Here is a 16,856-nt window from a genome sequence, read left to right on the forward strand (position 1 = left end):
CAGCATACAGGCTGATCCAGGAGGCTTCGACGTCCCTCAGAGCCTTCCCCAGTCCTGAAGAGGCCTTTGCCTGCATGGCTGCCACCAAATTGCAGGGCATGCAGGAGGGCCAACGCAAGATCTCTGAGGACCTGATTTATAAAGTCCTACGTAAGGGGGTTGAGTGGGGAACTGACACACAAGACGGATGTCATTGAGATCGACGATCCTCCACCTCCTCCTGGTGCCACAACTCCACCACCACAGCCAAAGGCTGGAAGGAAGCGTGGAAGGAAGACCAAAGAGTGATGGCCTGGGTTCAGTCTGGTCTGACAAAAGCTGCAGTCTCTCGTATGACCACAGCCTGGGGACACAGATGTCATCTGCTGCTTTCCGGATCTCTGGGACTTCTGGACCAGACTGCCCTCCCTTAGATATGGACTCCTCAGGCCACCAATTTTGCTTTTAAATAATTGATGTCTGCCCTGGGGGTCCAAGGCTTCACCCACTTCTGCAGTTTCTCCAGCATTGCCTCCCTCTTTGTTTATAGTTGTGACCCCTTAATAAAATATTTTTAGATAAATTCTACTCTCCTGTGTGTGTTTTCATCCAAAAAGGACAGTTTGTTGGTGACGATTCAGGTACATTTCTAACATAAAATGTGAAATTAACAAGGGACAACAACACCAAACAATCTCCTACAGATTAAATAGAACAACATATCAATGGTGTTGTGGGAACTTGTCACAAAAAACACACAAACATTTTCGGGAGTACAAATCAAAATCACCAAAAAAAAAAATTAAAAAAGAGAAACACAAAAAAAGATTCTACATTAAAGTAACAACAAAAAAAAAAAAATATGTTGTCAGATGTGAGAAAGCAAAATATATTGAGGGAATCCCGATAAATAGTAACGAAAGAAGTTTGTGAGAAGTGTGTGTGAATATGAGCATCAAAACGACTTAATTCTTGTCACATTATAAAGAAGAAGAGAGTGCGCTGTATTAAACCATTTTTAACATTGCAGCGTGACGAAAGTGCTGTATCCATTGCGAACGCTAAGTTTACCAGAACGAGCTGTCCCGTGTCGGAATTTCTTCTGAGCATGCGTGGCACTTTGTGTGTCGGAACAGGCCACACACGGTCGGAATTGACGCGATCGGATTTTGTTGTCGGAAAATTTTATCTCCTGCTGTCCAACTTTGTATGTCGGAAAATCCGATGGAAAATGTCCGATGGAGCCCACACACGGTCGGAATTTCCGACAACACGCTCCGATCGGACAATGTCCATCGGAAAATCCGACCGTGTGTACGGGGCATAAGACTAAAACTAAATTGAAATTTGACTTCAAAATGAACACTGGTCTGTAGTGCATGTTCATACCTCAATGTAATAATAAATAACATATATGATTTTTCACTCCAGCAGTATATAATGAGTTTGCAAATTGTAGAGAATTGTTAACTAAAGCATTACAATTGAATTACACCCATTAGATTTTAGATGACTAAAATATACTGGAGATTTTAGTCGACTAAAACGTAGGACATTTTAGTCGACTAAAATGTACTGGAGATTTAGTCGACTAAATACGACTAAAACTAAAACAATTGCAGAAGACTAAAATGGGACTAAAACTAAAATGCCATTTTAGACCTAAGACTAAAACTAAATCGAAATTTGCTACCAAAATTAACACTGCTACTGAGTAGGAAAACATGATCTGTCTCTACTCCCCTGACAGAAGCGTGATTTGTGTGTTTACACACACAGATCCCTGTTCTGGCTCGGTCAGGAGCGATCGCGGATGCCCGCCAGACATTGCCTGCCATATCAGTTTTAAAAGCCGACGCACAATGACGGCGATTCGCGCAGCCGTGCCAACCTGCTGCAGTAAGACTGCAGCAGCTGGTCGGCAAGTAGATAAAAAAGCTTGAAATGTTCTCTGGAAGAGTAAACCATTGTAAAATGTTGAAAGTTCCATTAAACATGACAAGGTAAATATTACAATCTTCACTTAAAATATGTACACACTGAAAATGCACTTTAGTGGATTGAAACAGACAAGTCAAAAGCTTGATTGCACTTTCATATTTAATCAGTAGATGGCAGAAGACATCCACACAGTGGAAGACAGGCGCGTCTGTACATACCTTTAGCACAGTAATGTTCCAGGCAAAGCTTTCCATGGCTTTCTGAAGCTTTCTACCCTTAAGACCTTCTTTGGCACCAATCCGATGGAGGTCTTCATGAAAACCCATCCCTAAAGAACAAGAATAGAAGTTTACAATATGTTCTCTATATGTATTTTATAAAAAGAAAATTAAAGAAACTCTCAGTTAATTTTTTATTTAAGACTTGAGACAGGATAAGCATCCTTCAAGAAATAAAACCTCCAAACTTGCCCCTTGATTCTTGGTGAAGACCTGGCAAATGACACTGCACTGTAGGAAAGCTCATGCCTGGCAACAACGATACAGAAGATCTACACCATTGTGTGACTGTTATTCAGGTCCTAGAAGTAAACCCTTGACCATCAGTTCTCTGATCCCCGTTTATTGAACCCTGCTGCCTGCTGGAAAGCCGGTGAGAACCCCTGTTCCATGAATGATGCAGCAGCAAAACTTCCAAAATTTTGCTGTGTGGTTTAATAGATTGCTTGGTTTGATCTATGACATGCCCCGTGCACCTTATAAAAGGAGCCACATTATTAGGTGTCAATCTAAACTTTGCAGCAGGTTAATCCTTTGGGTGCATTTTTGGCTGCTTACAGGCAGGACAAACAGTGGCTGGCTTGCAGGATCTTCAACAGATGATTTACTTTTGAAAAGTCACATCTTCTGAACAAGGAAAGCAACCCTTAAAGCGGTAGTAAACCCGCTGTCTTTTTTTTTTTCCCTACACCTGTAAAGGAAAAGGCATAATGAGCTAGTATGCACCGCATACTAGCTCATTATGAGATACTTACCTTAGAACGAGGCGCCGACATCTCACCCGGTCCACACCGCGGGAGCTGACATTACCCCTTGGCGTGCCTTCCGGGTATCGCGGCTCCGGCGCTGTGAGTGGCCGGAGCCGCAATGTCGTCACTCCCGTGCATGCACGCGGGAGACTTTTTTTCCGGCAAAGTCCGGCGGCTGCCGGGCTTTCAGCCGAGAATCCCCTGTGCGCATGCGCCGCTGCAGTCAGCGGCTCATTACGAGGGTAATATCTCCTAAACCGTACAGGTTTAGGAGATATTTTTTTTACCTACAGGTAAGCCTTATTATAGGCTTACCTGTAGGTAAAAGTTAAAAAAAAAGGTATACAATCGCTTTAAAGCAGGGGTGCCTGCTGTACGTACTATGTGATCTCAGTAAAGCGATCTCCCCTGCTGTGCTCTTGTGTTCTGACAAGGGGATGGCGCCCCCGCCAGAACACTTTAGTCATCGGAAGCCAATCGGCAGACCTTTTTCAGTCATGCCCCTTTGAAAGAAGCCGGCCTAACGGCGACTTCTGTAGGACCGGCTGCAGTATACATGGGCCGAATTATGGCCAGTTTCTATTTAACTGGCCGATGTTGCCCAACATTCGACCCATGTGTATTAGGCTTTAAAGTTGTTCGACAGCCTAAATATTTCATACCTTAACGCATTCTCTGCATTAAAGTGGTTCTAAAGGCTCAAGGTTTTTTACCTGCATAAAGGTACAAAACCTTCTGTGTGCAGCTCTCTGATACTTACCTGAGCCTCATCTCAATCCAACAATGTGCACAAGATCCTCGGCTCTGCAGGGACTCTCCCTCCTCATTGGCTGAAGGGGCAGTGGGAGCCAGTGAGCCAATCAGGAGAGGAAAGGGTGGGGCCGAGCCGTGGCTCTCTGTGTGAATGGACACGTAGAGCCGTGGCTCCAGAAAGAGCCTGCTTGGGTGCCCCCACAGCAAGCTGCTTGCTGTGGGGGCACTTGGCAGGAGGGAGGGGCCAGGAGAGCCAGCGGGGGACCCAAGAAGATGAGGATCCAGCTGCTCTGTGCAAAACCACTGCACAGAGCAGGTAAGTATAACATGTTTGTTATTTAAAAAAAAAAAAAAAAAAAAAAAAAAAAAACACTTTAAAAGAGACATATGGGATTTAATTTTTTTTCCCTAAATCATACTTACCTATTGGTCCAATGCTGCATCTGTCCCCACCGGCTCTAACACTGAGAACCGAGCGATCAAACACCGCAGATAACTCATTTCTCAGAGCTCCCTGAGTAGAGAGCTTGTGTCTGTCAGTCACCGGCTCCTTGCTCTGCCAACACCCCCCCCCCCCAAACACTCACCGGAGTGCTGAGCCGTGGTGGGTACGGGTGTGGCCAACTCAGGCCGAGTGACGGTCCAGCTTTGTGGGCAAATCCCGACCATATGGTCACAATCTTTCCCAAGCCTGGCTCAGTGACGTCAGCCCGCTGTCTGATAAAAATGGGTCACAAGAGTGCAAAACTATCTGCACCCCTGTAATCCATAGGGCTAGCTTTGGCTGTACTTTTCCTTTAATATAACTTTAAGGTAAAAAAAATATTGCGGTAAATGTATTGCCCCACCTCATAAATATTTTGGCAAAAATGTAGCGCTACATCCCTATATAAAGTCTATTGCATTCAAAAAATAAAAAGTGGCACAAATGGGACATTTGAGGCACATTTGTTCTATTCTAAAAGACATATATTTTGTTAATTCCTCCAAAATATTATAGTATTACATACATTTTTTTTCACGATACCATAACCATAAAAGTCAATAATGACAACATGATGCATCTTCTTCACACGTAATGGTCTTTAAGGCTTGACGTGTTTCCTGGACTTAGTCTACTTCCTCAGGATCCATTAATACAAAGTAGTATTTTTCCTAAACTTACCTCAGTCCTCACTCAATCCAGTGCTGAGCCCTTCTGCAGCAGCTCTCTCCTCTCACTTCCTGGTCCCACAGGCTTTTATGAGGCAGCAGGAGCCAGTGGCTCCCACTGCTGTCAGTTAAATCCTGAGACGAGGGATTGGGGGTGGGGACAAGCCTGTCTGTGCCTATGGATGCAGGCAGTGTGGCTCAGGATTGAGCCTGCAGGTGTGCCGCCATAGAAAGCAGCTTCCTATGGTGGCACATCAAGAACAGGAGGAACCAGGAGTTCTGGCAGGGAACCTGAGAAGAGGAGGATCAGGGCTGCCCCTCGCAATTCCACAGAGCAGGTAAAAAAACAAAGAAACTCTTGAGCTTTGAATCACTTTAAACTTATTTTTAATACAAGCTGTGCAAGTACCTGAATTTGACTTGGTATTGACCTCTTGCAATCTCATCTATAGAAAAGCTCAGACAGGAAGAGTGAGAAACAGCAGAATCAGTTATAAGCTGCAGTGCAACAAGCATGATTACAGAAGGAGAGAGCAGAGTAAGATGAACATATGAATGTGCTGCTTCAACCCCTGGCAGACAAAAATGACCCCTTGCAATGGAGCTACACCCACACTTCAAGGGTTAATCGTTCATATTGTCCAGGAGAGATAAAAAACAGTTTTACTTACCTGTTCCCGCTCCCCCGACTTGCAGTGCTCTACCACAATCTGGCAATGGACTGTTCCTCACATCCAGAGCAGGGCTATGGACCCCTCTCTGCTTTGATGAGGTCAGGATCCTAGACTGCTACAACATGGGGGTGCAGAAGCTGCAGGAAGGGGAGGAGGATTGGAGAAGTAGATTTCCTCTTCTTGTTCCCTAGACATAAATGAGCAATTAACTTTTGCAGTGCAAGCACAGCCCTACGGCAAGGGATCTTTTTTTTGCCCAGTGTTGGGTTTTAAATGCCCAATCACATTGATGCAATAAAGCCAGCTACCTGGTATCATCCATTGTAATGATTCTTTATTGAATACATGGCAGGGTACAGCAGTCACATGCTAACGCGATGAGCAAGGCTTAGGCCTAAATGCTTCGGTATGTTGTTGCTTTACCCTGCAATGTAGCCAATAAAGAATCATTACAATGGATGATACCAAGTATCTAGGTTTATTGCATCAATGGATTATTGCTACAACTTAAAGGCACTTGGGCCAGATCACCGGCTTCCAGTCCCCCAGGCACATACTGTCACTGAGCATATACTGTCTGAGTATTACTAAACTGCAGCAGAGAAAAAGCAAGTCCCCTCTTCTTCCAGACAGGGTTGTATGGTGAGGTAGAGCTGTGTACAAATAGATAATAGAGCTCTGTTATTTCCTCTGAGTAATTATCAGTTTATCTTGAGTTCAGATTTAATTACTAGCCAGGCTAATGGTATATAATAGCAACCACACCTTGCCCTGTCACACACTTTGGAAAGGAGATGGTAACTGTAATAATGCCTCATCAATGACATCCAGCAGTTGGCCAGGGATGGAGAGTTGTAGAAAGCTATGAGGTATGCATGCCAGTCCCGGCTCTGCAGGATTTTTGGTGTTTGTGTCGTTCACAGGTATTTTGTGATCTATAGACAATCTCATTGAGTGCAATTTTAAAACAAATCTAGTTTAATAAAATGCAGTTGCTCCATGCAAGCTGTCATATTCAATGTGTATAGCTAGTCAATTAATGCAGCCTTGCATAACTAGAGTGCCTAATATATTCCTTGAGTGTTCTAATACCTTTGGACACAACCTGGAGATTCATTGGCAGCATCTGTCAGAATGTTACTCCCCCAAGCCTTTTTGTACGAATTGTACTCCAGCATCTGGTCATGTGACCAAAAGCATCTCAGAAGAGCAGTTCTTACAGGTAAGGTAACTCCCAATTTTTATTACAACCTATCAGTATATGCAGCAAGACTGGTGATACAGGTTATGGTTTATTTTAGTAGATGGGTCAGCTATAAGCACATCTACTAGACCAGTGGTCCCCAACCACTTTAAATAGTTAAACTCACCATAATGCAGAATCAGTGGGAGCCCTGAGTGTGTCACGTGCCACTGTCACCTGCCACCAGATGCGGAATGTCACTTGCCACCTCACCTGCCACGTTGCCTGTCACCAGATGCAGATTGTGACACTTGACATGCTGCCTGCCACAAGATGTGGATTGTCACTTGCCACACCACTTGTCACGTGGCCTGTCACCAGATGCGGAATGTCACTTGCCACAAGATGTGGATTGTCACTTGCCACGTCACCTGCCACGCTGCCTGTCACCAGATGCGGAATGTTACTTGCCATGCTGCCTGCCACAAGATGTGGATTGTCACTTGCCACGTCACCTGCCACGCTGCCTGTCACCAGATGTGGAATATCACTTGCCACGTTGCCCGTCACCAGATGCGGAATGTTACTTGCCACGCTGCCTGCCACCACTGCATTGGTGGCAGCACTGGTCCATTTAGCACAGAGGCAGTGCAGTGGTGGGTTACGAATGAAAGCAGGAGAGCGGTGATGCAGGGCAGGCGGTGAGAGATGATGTCATCTCTCTGTGCCCCACCGCACCTCTGATATTGAGGCTTGGGGGTTGACGACCCCTGTACTAGAGAATGCTTGGGATTTGATGGAAACAGTAATTCCCTGACTCGCATGCTTCATACTAGTTCCACAATATGTACTCACTGGATAGACAGAGTTCCAGAACTAGTATAAGATAAATATGTTAAAGGTGACTTTACCTAGAAATAAAACATTTGCAAACAGGCAGACATTTTTATTTCAGAAGAGACATGCTAGGTTTCTTCTGTAATAATATAATCCTATCTGTCTGCTTGCAATGATCTTTACAATAGACAGTGAGCTCTACATGTAGTGTGTACCTCTCTCTGGCACAGCCAATCAAGATGGCTGAAGATTCACAGCCCAGAGGAGGACTGGGTGAAGACAAAGGTGCTGACGACTCTACATTGTTGGAGCGAAGGTGACTATAGTACCATTTTAAGGAAGTTTACATCCATCACAGCTTAAAGCAAACATGCTCTGTCATGCAAAATTGGATTATCCACTGTACTTTTTATTAAAGGCATGGGGGCCTAAAATGTTTAAAGGGGTTGTAAAGTTGTTTTTTTTTTTTTTTTAAAATAACAAACATGTTATACTTACCTTCACTGTGCAGCTCGTTCTGCACAGAGTGGCCCCGAACCTGGTCTTCTGGGGTCCCTCGGCGGCTGTTTCAGCTCCTCCCCGCAAGCATTTACCACCTTCATGCGAGCTCCCTCGCACGGTGGTGAGTGCTTGCGGGCGCGCTCCCGTGATACAGCCGGCGGCTATAGCCGCTCGCTGTATCACTCGGCCCCGCCCCCCGGCGCGCCGCGTCATCGGATGTGATTGACAGCAGTGCGAGCCAATGGCTGCGCTGCTTTCAATCCATCCACTGCAGCCAATCAGCGACCAGGCTGAGCTGCAATGAAGCTGACGAGGACGAGGAGCGAAGATTCGAGGCGTCAGGTAAGTAAAACGGGGGGGCTGGGGGCGGCGGTACTGTCAAAAGTTTTTTCACCTTAATGCATAGAATGCATTAAGGTGAAAAAATTTTTACCTTTACAACCCCTTTAAGGTTTAGTTTAATGTGAATTTTGTATCATTTCAGTATAGGATTGAATGGCAAACTGCCATCAGGCAGACCCTTGTCAAAAGGTGGAAGTTGTATAACCAGGAAAGATTAATTTCAGCAAGAAAACTATATGTTCTTTTAACATACCTTCCATGAGAAATGGCAATAAGCACCAGGAAGGAAACATTCAGAGGAGGGTAACCTCACAACGTGGCTAATAATGTCTGTCTCGGGAATAAGGAGGAAGTGTAGAAACGCCAAAAGACAGAATGGGCAAGCCTAGAAGACAATAGTGTCCAGACAAGAGCCACAGTGAATACTGGACAGCCTTGCTAGACTTATTATATGTAAACCTATAAGGTGAAAAGTGAGGAAATTAAAATGTATTTCAAAGAGCAAGGGATATTGCTTTCTAGCTTCATGGCTTGTACACATAGGTATTGTTTTTCTGTGTTTGACATGCGTTTGAAATACACATCAAATTCAGGTCAATATAATACCCTACACTTCAGTGGTGCAATGTGGGTGCAGTTTGTGTTGAAGACAAAGCAGACTAAACCTATCCTTTTGCTGCAATTTACATTCACTCAAGCATGGCTTCCTCAGGGGAATGTGGCAATTTATAAGAATCTCCAGCAGGAACAATATACAATCCATAGTGTTCGTTTTACCATGCTATCCTCGTCTGAGGAAGACACGTGACCCTGTGGCAAAACACATAGGGGAGGGGCTTGCTGATCTCATAACGCACTGAGAAACGAGGATAGCATGTAAAATGAACACTGTGCATTGTATATTGTTCCTGCTGGAGATTTTTATAAATGACATGCTGATATTGAGTGGGTGTTTTTAAACCAAAGTGTTATAAAAAAATATATATATATAAAGCACTATGTATAGTGTTATTTTTCTATAATGCTTTGGCTTAGTGGGGGAGTATTTAAGGAGGAAGTTGGTATAACCTTCATATTCAAGCTGTTTGGAAATTAAAGAGGATCCCCTTGTGTGAATCAGAGGTGCAGTTAGACCATACCAGTGGTCATATATTCCAGGTGAGGGCACATCTGGTGAAGGGAACCTCATGCTGTATGATATAAATAAGTACACATGGTGATGCAATACGAAGAGGATTATTATTACTGCTGTTATTTATTTTGGGACTACACAAGTGGATGTTTAAATTTTTTATATATTTATATCTGTATTTTTTTTTTTAATTTTAATGCTAAAAATCTTTTTTGCTCGTATATGTGATTGAATATCATTTATTGTATTTTGATATATATACGCCCATATTTTTTATTTTTTTTAAAGGTACTATAAGATTAGAGGATATATTTAGTGATAATATTGTTCATTTTTTTACATATTATTTAGCTTGTTCAATTAAGCTTAGCCAATAAAACCTAGAAGCTGATTGGTTACTATGCATAGCTGCACTCGATTTTGTTGCACCAGTTTTAGTAAATCTCCGACTATGTTTTAACTATATAACTGTTATGCCCCGTACACACGGTCGGATTTTCCGATGGAAAATGTCCGATCGGAGCGTGTTGTCGGAAATTCCGACCGTGTGTGGCCTCTATCGGACATTTTTCCATCGGATTTTCCGACACACAAAGTTGGAGAGCAGGAGATAAAATTTTCCGACAACAAAATCCGATCACGTCAATTCCGACCGTTTGTGGCCTGTTCCGACACACAAAGTGCCACGCATGCTCAGAAGAAATTCCGACACGGAACAGCTCGTTCTGGTAAACTTAGCGTTCGCAATGGATACTGCAATTTCGTCACGCTGCAATGTTAAAAATGGTTTAATACAGCGCAATCTCTTCTTCTTTATAATGTGACAAGAATATAGTAGTTTTGCTGCTCATATTCACACAGACTTCTCACAAACTTATTTCGTTACTATTTATCGGTATTCCCTCAATATATTTTGATTTCTCACATCTGACAACATATTTTTTTTGTATTTTATTTATTTTTTTTTTGGCTTTAATGTAGATTCTTGTTTTGTGTTTGTATTTTTTTGAATGGTGTTATTTTTTGGGGGGGATTTTGATTTGTACTCCCGAAAATGTTTGTGTGTGTTTTTTGTGACAAGTTCCCACAACACCATTGATATATTGTTCTATTTAATCTGTAGGAGATTGTTTGGTGTTGTTGTCCCTTGTTAATTTCACATTTTATGTTAGAAATGTACCTGAATCGTCACCAAACTGTCCTTTTTGGCTGAAAACACACATAGGAGAGTATAATTTCCCACAAAAAATTTTATTAAGGGCTTACAAGTAAATAAAGAGGGAGGAAACGCTGGAGAAACAGCAGAAGTGGGTGAAGCCTTGGACCCCCAGGGCACACATCAACTATTTCAAAGCAAAATTGGTGGCCTGAGGAGTCCTTATCTAAGGGAGGGCAGTCTGGTCCAGAAGTCCCAGAGATCCGGAAAGCAGCAGATGACATCTGTGTCCCCAGGCTGTGGTCATATGAGAGACTGCATCTTTTGTCAGACCAGACTGAACCCAGGGTCATCACTCTCAGGTCTTCCTTCCACGCTTCCTTCCACGCGGTGGCTCTGGTGGTGGAGTTGTGGCAGCAGGAGGAGGAGGAGGAGGAGCATGGTCCAACTCAAACACGTCGGTCTTGGGTGTTAGTTCCCCATTCACCCCCTTACGTAGGACTTTATACAGAAGGTCCTCACAGAGCCTGCGTTGACCCTCCTGCATGCCCTGCAGTTTGGTGGCAGCCATGCAGGCAAAGGCCTCTTCAGGAGTGGGTAAGGCTCATAGGGACGCCGAAGCCTCCTGAATCAGCCTGAACGCAGAATCCTGCACGGGACTCGGAGTCGTCTTCCTGGCTCTTTTGTATGGAAGGCGGAGGGGAGGAACCTGAGATTCAGTCAGGCTGCGACTGGTCCCAGGCTTGTCTTGGCTGACACTTAGCCCCGCCTCCTCCTTGCTGCCACTAATCCCCGCCTCCTCCTGACTGCCACATTCCACAGCCTCCTCCTGGCTGAGGTCTTCCTGTGTATGAAAAAGGGACATAGTTTTAGTTTTTTAGTCATCAATCACACACACTTTTCACCTCCTGACTGTTGCAAATTGAATGTTAACAAATATAACAGACTATCCTTCTGAGCCCAGCAGTTTTCATTCTTGTCCCAAATTTGGGTGCCCACTACTGTCTATTGATATGTAAAACACTTTTTTCAATCAGCAATTAGTGATTAATAATAACATCTATAGTAAACATAATTTCTTTATTGCCCAGAAATCTGTAGAAGAATGCTATACCTGACTCCAGCTGGGCTCCTCCACTTCTTCCTGGCTGGAAGGCCCAGGTTGGACATAGGAAGCCTCAGCTGGGGTGGAAGGAAGAGTGGAAGGAAGAGTAGAGAGGGATTCCCTGACTTCAGTGTGGTCTGACAGAAATCGCAGTCTCTCATAGTACCACAGCCTGGGGACATAAACGTCATCTGCTGCAGCTCCGGATCTCTGAGAATCTGTGACCTTCTTGCGCTCCCTCAGATAAGTGCTCCTCAGGCCACCAATTTTGGCTTTTAAATAGGGGATGGTTGCTGTGGGGACCACTGGCTTCACCAACTCCAGCAGTTTCTCCAGCGCTGCCTGCCTCTTTTGTTTATGGTTATAGTGGGGGTGTCTCACTTGCCACAGACAGGGCAGCTCCCTGTATTTGTCAATGAACAGGGGGAGGAAATTGTGGTCGTTGAAGCCATCCATATTCTCTGCAAGACACAACACAAGACAAACCCTAATGTCAGGCCAAACTCCCCTAATCTTGTTACAATATAGGCTTCCATTTCGAAGCAGTATAGGCCCAAGTTTAGATCCTACCTTCGTTATCACGATCGGCGCCACCGATGCTCCTTCCTCTGTTCACAGATCGTACGTAAGACGCACGCGTGTTACGCTTTATACACACTGCGCATGCGTGTAACTCCGCCCGCCCCTGACGTTCTTTCTAGTCTATTCCCCGCCCCTTTTCGTTCGGCGCAGTGGGGGAAGAGCACATGGCGGATACACAGCAGGATCGTGCTAATTGTAGCAACGACGAGGAGGAGGAGGAAAGGCCGGATCCGGACACGTCCTGATCCAGAAGGAGATTTAAGGACTCAAATATGTCCTTTGGGAGATGTTGGAGATGGTGGACATCCTGAAGAAGGCAGACTATGACGGGAAGTATGGACCTTACCCCAACCCCAATGTCAGAAAGGCCAAGATCATGGCGAAAGTGGTCAGGAGTCTGCACCGGAATTTCGGGGTACGACGATCGAAAGATCAGCTCAGGAACCGGTGGTCGGACCTCAAATTACGAGAACATGAGCAGTACAGAAAGATCCGGAGAGTGCTGCAAAAAAGTAAGTAGTTGTGCTGTGTTCCTATTCTTTATGTTTATTACGTTCGTGCTTCTCCATGTGCTTTTAGGAACTGTTGTACAGTTTAAAATGGCAACTTTCATGTTCATGGGCACATTATTCGTTCGTATCAAACATTTTTCTTTCCGACTCAAAAATACCATTGTTTAGGCCATATGCATTTGGCCACCATTTTTACGCCCTATACTTGTCTTAAAAAAATTGGGTTGTGTAGATGGCTTTGTTACTAGAATGAAATGCAAACTAGATTCTGTGTAAGGAGAGGACACTCAGCAGCTGTTTACACATCTGGACGCTGGAGCACTAGTGTGGGACCCCAGAACACCATTTTTATTAGGGGACCCACACAGGTGCTCCAGTGTATACTAAGGGGGGGGGGGGGGGGCTACATCTGTGAAGCTTGTACCAAACACGTAAAGTATTGAAGCTTGACAAAGGACACTGAAAATGCTACATTTTGGAACGCTGCTAAAATTGACAATTGTACCTCACTTCCAAGCAATGTTTCCTATTTCTAGTTCTGCCATCAAATATCTGTGTGCTAATTATACCATTTTGTTTGACATAGGGGATAAAAGACTCGGAGGACACCCCTCATCCGAGGAGACCAGAGCCCCCCCCCCCTCTGGAAGAAGGGGAAATCCCCCCAACCCAAGAAGAGCAGGAGGAGGAAGACATGGTGGAACTAGTCACCACAACAGGTGAGTGTCTGCGACCACAGGCTCAGGTAAGAGATGGATGCCGGCATATTTTTGATACCTGTTTTTGTTTGGTTTCTCTCTTTTTAGGTGATCGTGATGTTGTGGATCGAGATCCTTTCACATCCGAAAGTGCCCAGATCCTGATCGGGGAGATCATGGGGTGTAATTTACAATTGGAAAACATCAAGAAAAACATCAATGATGTTATTCCAAAAAATAAAAACATCATTGATGTTTTGGGGCGAGTTTAAAACCCCTCCAAATCACTTTCTTCTTTTGTGTGCTACAATGTGCAAACTGTTTTTGTGATTTTTCACAAAGCCAAATTTGGAGGATGCACACAGTGTGTCAACATGTGCTATCTGCCATCACGGGAGATCAATGGACGCGTTTTGGGGGTGCAACCCCTTCCTCAATAATAAAGTAGAGGTGAGGAAGGGCTTGCTCCCCCAAAACACGTCCCTTGATCCCCCGCGATGGCAGGTCGCACATGTTGAAATTGGTAAATTGCTGTGCATCTTCCAAATTTGGCTTTTCCTGGGGTGACTTCACCCCATCTGAACGCAATATCAAACACAGTTCCTAAATACTCATGTCTGATATTGCCTTCAAGTTCTACAAAATGTGACATTTGTAAGTTCAAGATTTGTGTCTTTCTTGTTGGTTTTACACATGCCTGTTTTATCTAAAATGGACATTTCTATTTTTGATAATGCTACCCCAAAAATTGTTATACAACAAACATGTTGGTTTGTTTGAAAAACCTTTGGTAAATGCACATGTGATTGTGCAGGTATAAAAAAAGTTTGTTAAGCAAGAATGTGTGGATTATTGTCTCAACGCTACAACACTTTTGGGGTGATGTCATTGGTGTTTTCAGAGAAAATGGGGGTTATTTACTAAGGGCAAATCCTCTTGGCACTACAAGTGCAGTTGCAGTGCAGTTGCAACTGCACTTGTAGTGAAATGTGTTTTTGCATTTAGTAAATAACAGCCAACAGTGCTTTGTATAATAAGGTTACACAATCACGACATTTTCTGGACTCAACACATTTCTGTCAGGGTCAGCTAAAACAAACACAAGCAGTAAATGTCCACAAAGATTTTCTTTTTTTTTTATTATAAAAAGGCTTCACAGATTTGCTGGCATATTGATAGCCCCCCTACCCGCAAAGAACTCCAGGTAGCGTAACCGGACATCACGGGCACTCAGGGAGGGCAAGCCAGGATGACCGCTTTCAAGCGCCGTCAGTGTGGTTTCATGTATCATTCCGGCCTCAGGCCCAACTGAACCAGCATAGTTGGCCGAATGTTTCCTTAAAAAGTTATGGAGAATACAGCATGCCAGTATAATATGGTTCAGTTTATACTCCGCCATATGGATGGGTGTCATAAATAGGCGGAACCGGCTGGCCAGGATTCCAAATGTGTTCTCCACCACTCTTCGGGCTCTGGCCAGCCGGTAATTAAAAACCCTCTGTTCCGGGGTGAGGGTCCTCATCGGGAATGGCCGCATCAGGTGGTCCCCCAGCGCAAACGCTTCATCAGCAACGAACACGAATGGGAGTCCTTCCACATTGTCCTCTGGAGCTGGCAAGTCCAAGCTGCCATTCTGGAGACGCCTGTAGAACTCCATCTGGGTGATGACTCCACCATCGGACATCCGGCCATTCTTCCCCACATCCACATACAAGAAGTCGTAATTAGCCGACACCACCGCCAACATCACTATACTATTGAACCCCTTATAGTTGAAATAGTACGACCCCGAGTTGGGTGGTGGGACGATGTGGACGTGTTTCCCATCAATTGCCCCTCCGCAGTTAGGAAAGTCCCACCGCTGGGCAAAGTGGGAGGCCACAGTCTGCCATTCCTGTGACGTGGAAGGAAACTGTTGAGGGAGAAAAATAAAACATTACTATTTTTGCTCAGAAACATGGCAAGCAGATTAGGCACAAACATTATGGGTCAACCTCCAGATAGCATTTATCAAGGGGAATTTAACAACGCCAAAGTATAAGGTACACCTATCATATTCCCCCTCCCCCCCTCTCATGGGCCATTTCTAACATTATGGGGTGTGTGGAAATCTTGGACAGGTAACCCTCTTCACTTCATTGAGAGATGAATGCCTAAATAATGGGTATTACTAGGAACAGCCCCTCCTTAGTTACACTATTGGCAGCCCACAAGACAGGTAAGAAGTGTCATAATACCAAGATATAAATACACATTGTACACATTTGAGGACATTTGGACATTCTGCTATTACCTATCAAGATAATAATAGAATACAAAAACTTTAAACAGTACCATTTGAAAGTATACAGGCAGGCCCTTGCACTAAATGCTTTGGGGAATTCATCCATAAATCTGACCACAAAAGAGATGGGTATAGTTTGTATGGGTTTTGCAAAGTCAGCAGATAGAGGATTGAGGATAGATAGAGAATTGGGATCAGCTGAGTTAGCAGTTGGGGGAGGGAGGGTTACTAAAAATTATTTGGGGACACCACAAAAAAAAAGCCTCTGGCACTCTGCCTGAATTTCAAGAAAAAATAACATTTCAAAACATTTTAGGGGGTGTTTGGGGTAAAGCACTACTATGGAGCTGATAAAATACATTGTTAAGTGACTACATGAGGTGAATATAGGGCCAAGAGACACCATGCTGGGGAGGTTATTGAAGGGCAAATATGTATGAAGGACCTAAAATGATAATTACATAAAAATCCTGCATGCATGAGGACAAAGGGGACATTCACAGCATATTACAATCATGGTAATTAGGGAATGAGGAAAGAAATACAATATATTAGCAAACATTCAATACAATAAAATGTGATATTAAAGGATAAATCTTACCTTCATATACTCCTTCTGTAGGACCTGGATGATGGCAGAACAGGTCTCTGGGATAATGATCCCCAGAGCCTGGGGGGAGATGCCTGTCGAGAACTTCAAGTCCTGCAGGCTTCTCTCTGTCGCCAAATACCGCAGGGTAGCGACCAACCTCTGCTCCAGAGTGATGGCTTACCTCATGCACGTATCCTGCCTGCTAATATAAGGGGTCAGCGAAGCCAACAGACGGTGAAACTCGGGGTCCGTCATCCTGAGAAAGTTCCTGAAATCCTCAGGATTATTCTCACGGATCTCACGGAGCAAAGGCATATGAGAGAACTGGTCACGCTGAAGCAACCAATTCTTGGTCCATGAACTCCTCCCCACCTTGTTCATGGACTGGACTTGTGTCAAGGTCAGG

General features: G+C 44.2%; 1 protein-coding gene across 2 annotated transcripts in view; it reads right to left on the reverse strand.

Moving 5' to 3' along the window:
- The window catches only part of LOC141113180 (inactive phospholipase C-like protein 2), a 355,506-nt gene that overhangs the window by 33,218 nt on the left and 305,432 nt on the right, over nt 1-16,856 (reverse strand). For both annotated transcript variants that reach the window (XM_073606112.1, XM_073606113.1), the window contains exon 5: nt 2,139-2,248. In XM_073606112.1, the coding sequence (XP_073462213.1) occupies nt 2,139-2,248 (110 nt within the window). The remainder of the gene's footprint in view (nt 1-2,138; nt 2,249-16,856) is intronic.

This window comes from Aquarana catesbeiana, linkage group LG12 (assembly GCF_042186555.1).
Source record: "Aquarana catesbeiana isolate 2022-GZ linkage group LG12, ASM4218655v1, whole genome shotgun sequence".
NCBI classification, from domain to species: Eukaryota; Metazoa; Chordata; class Amphibia; order Anura; family Ranidae; genus Aquarana; species Aquarana catesbeiana.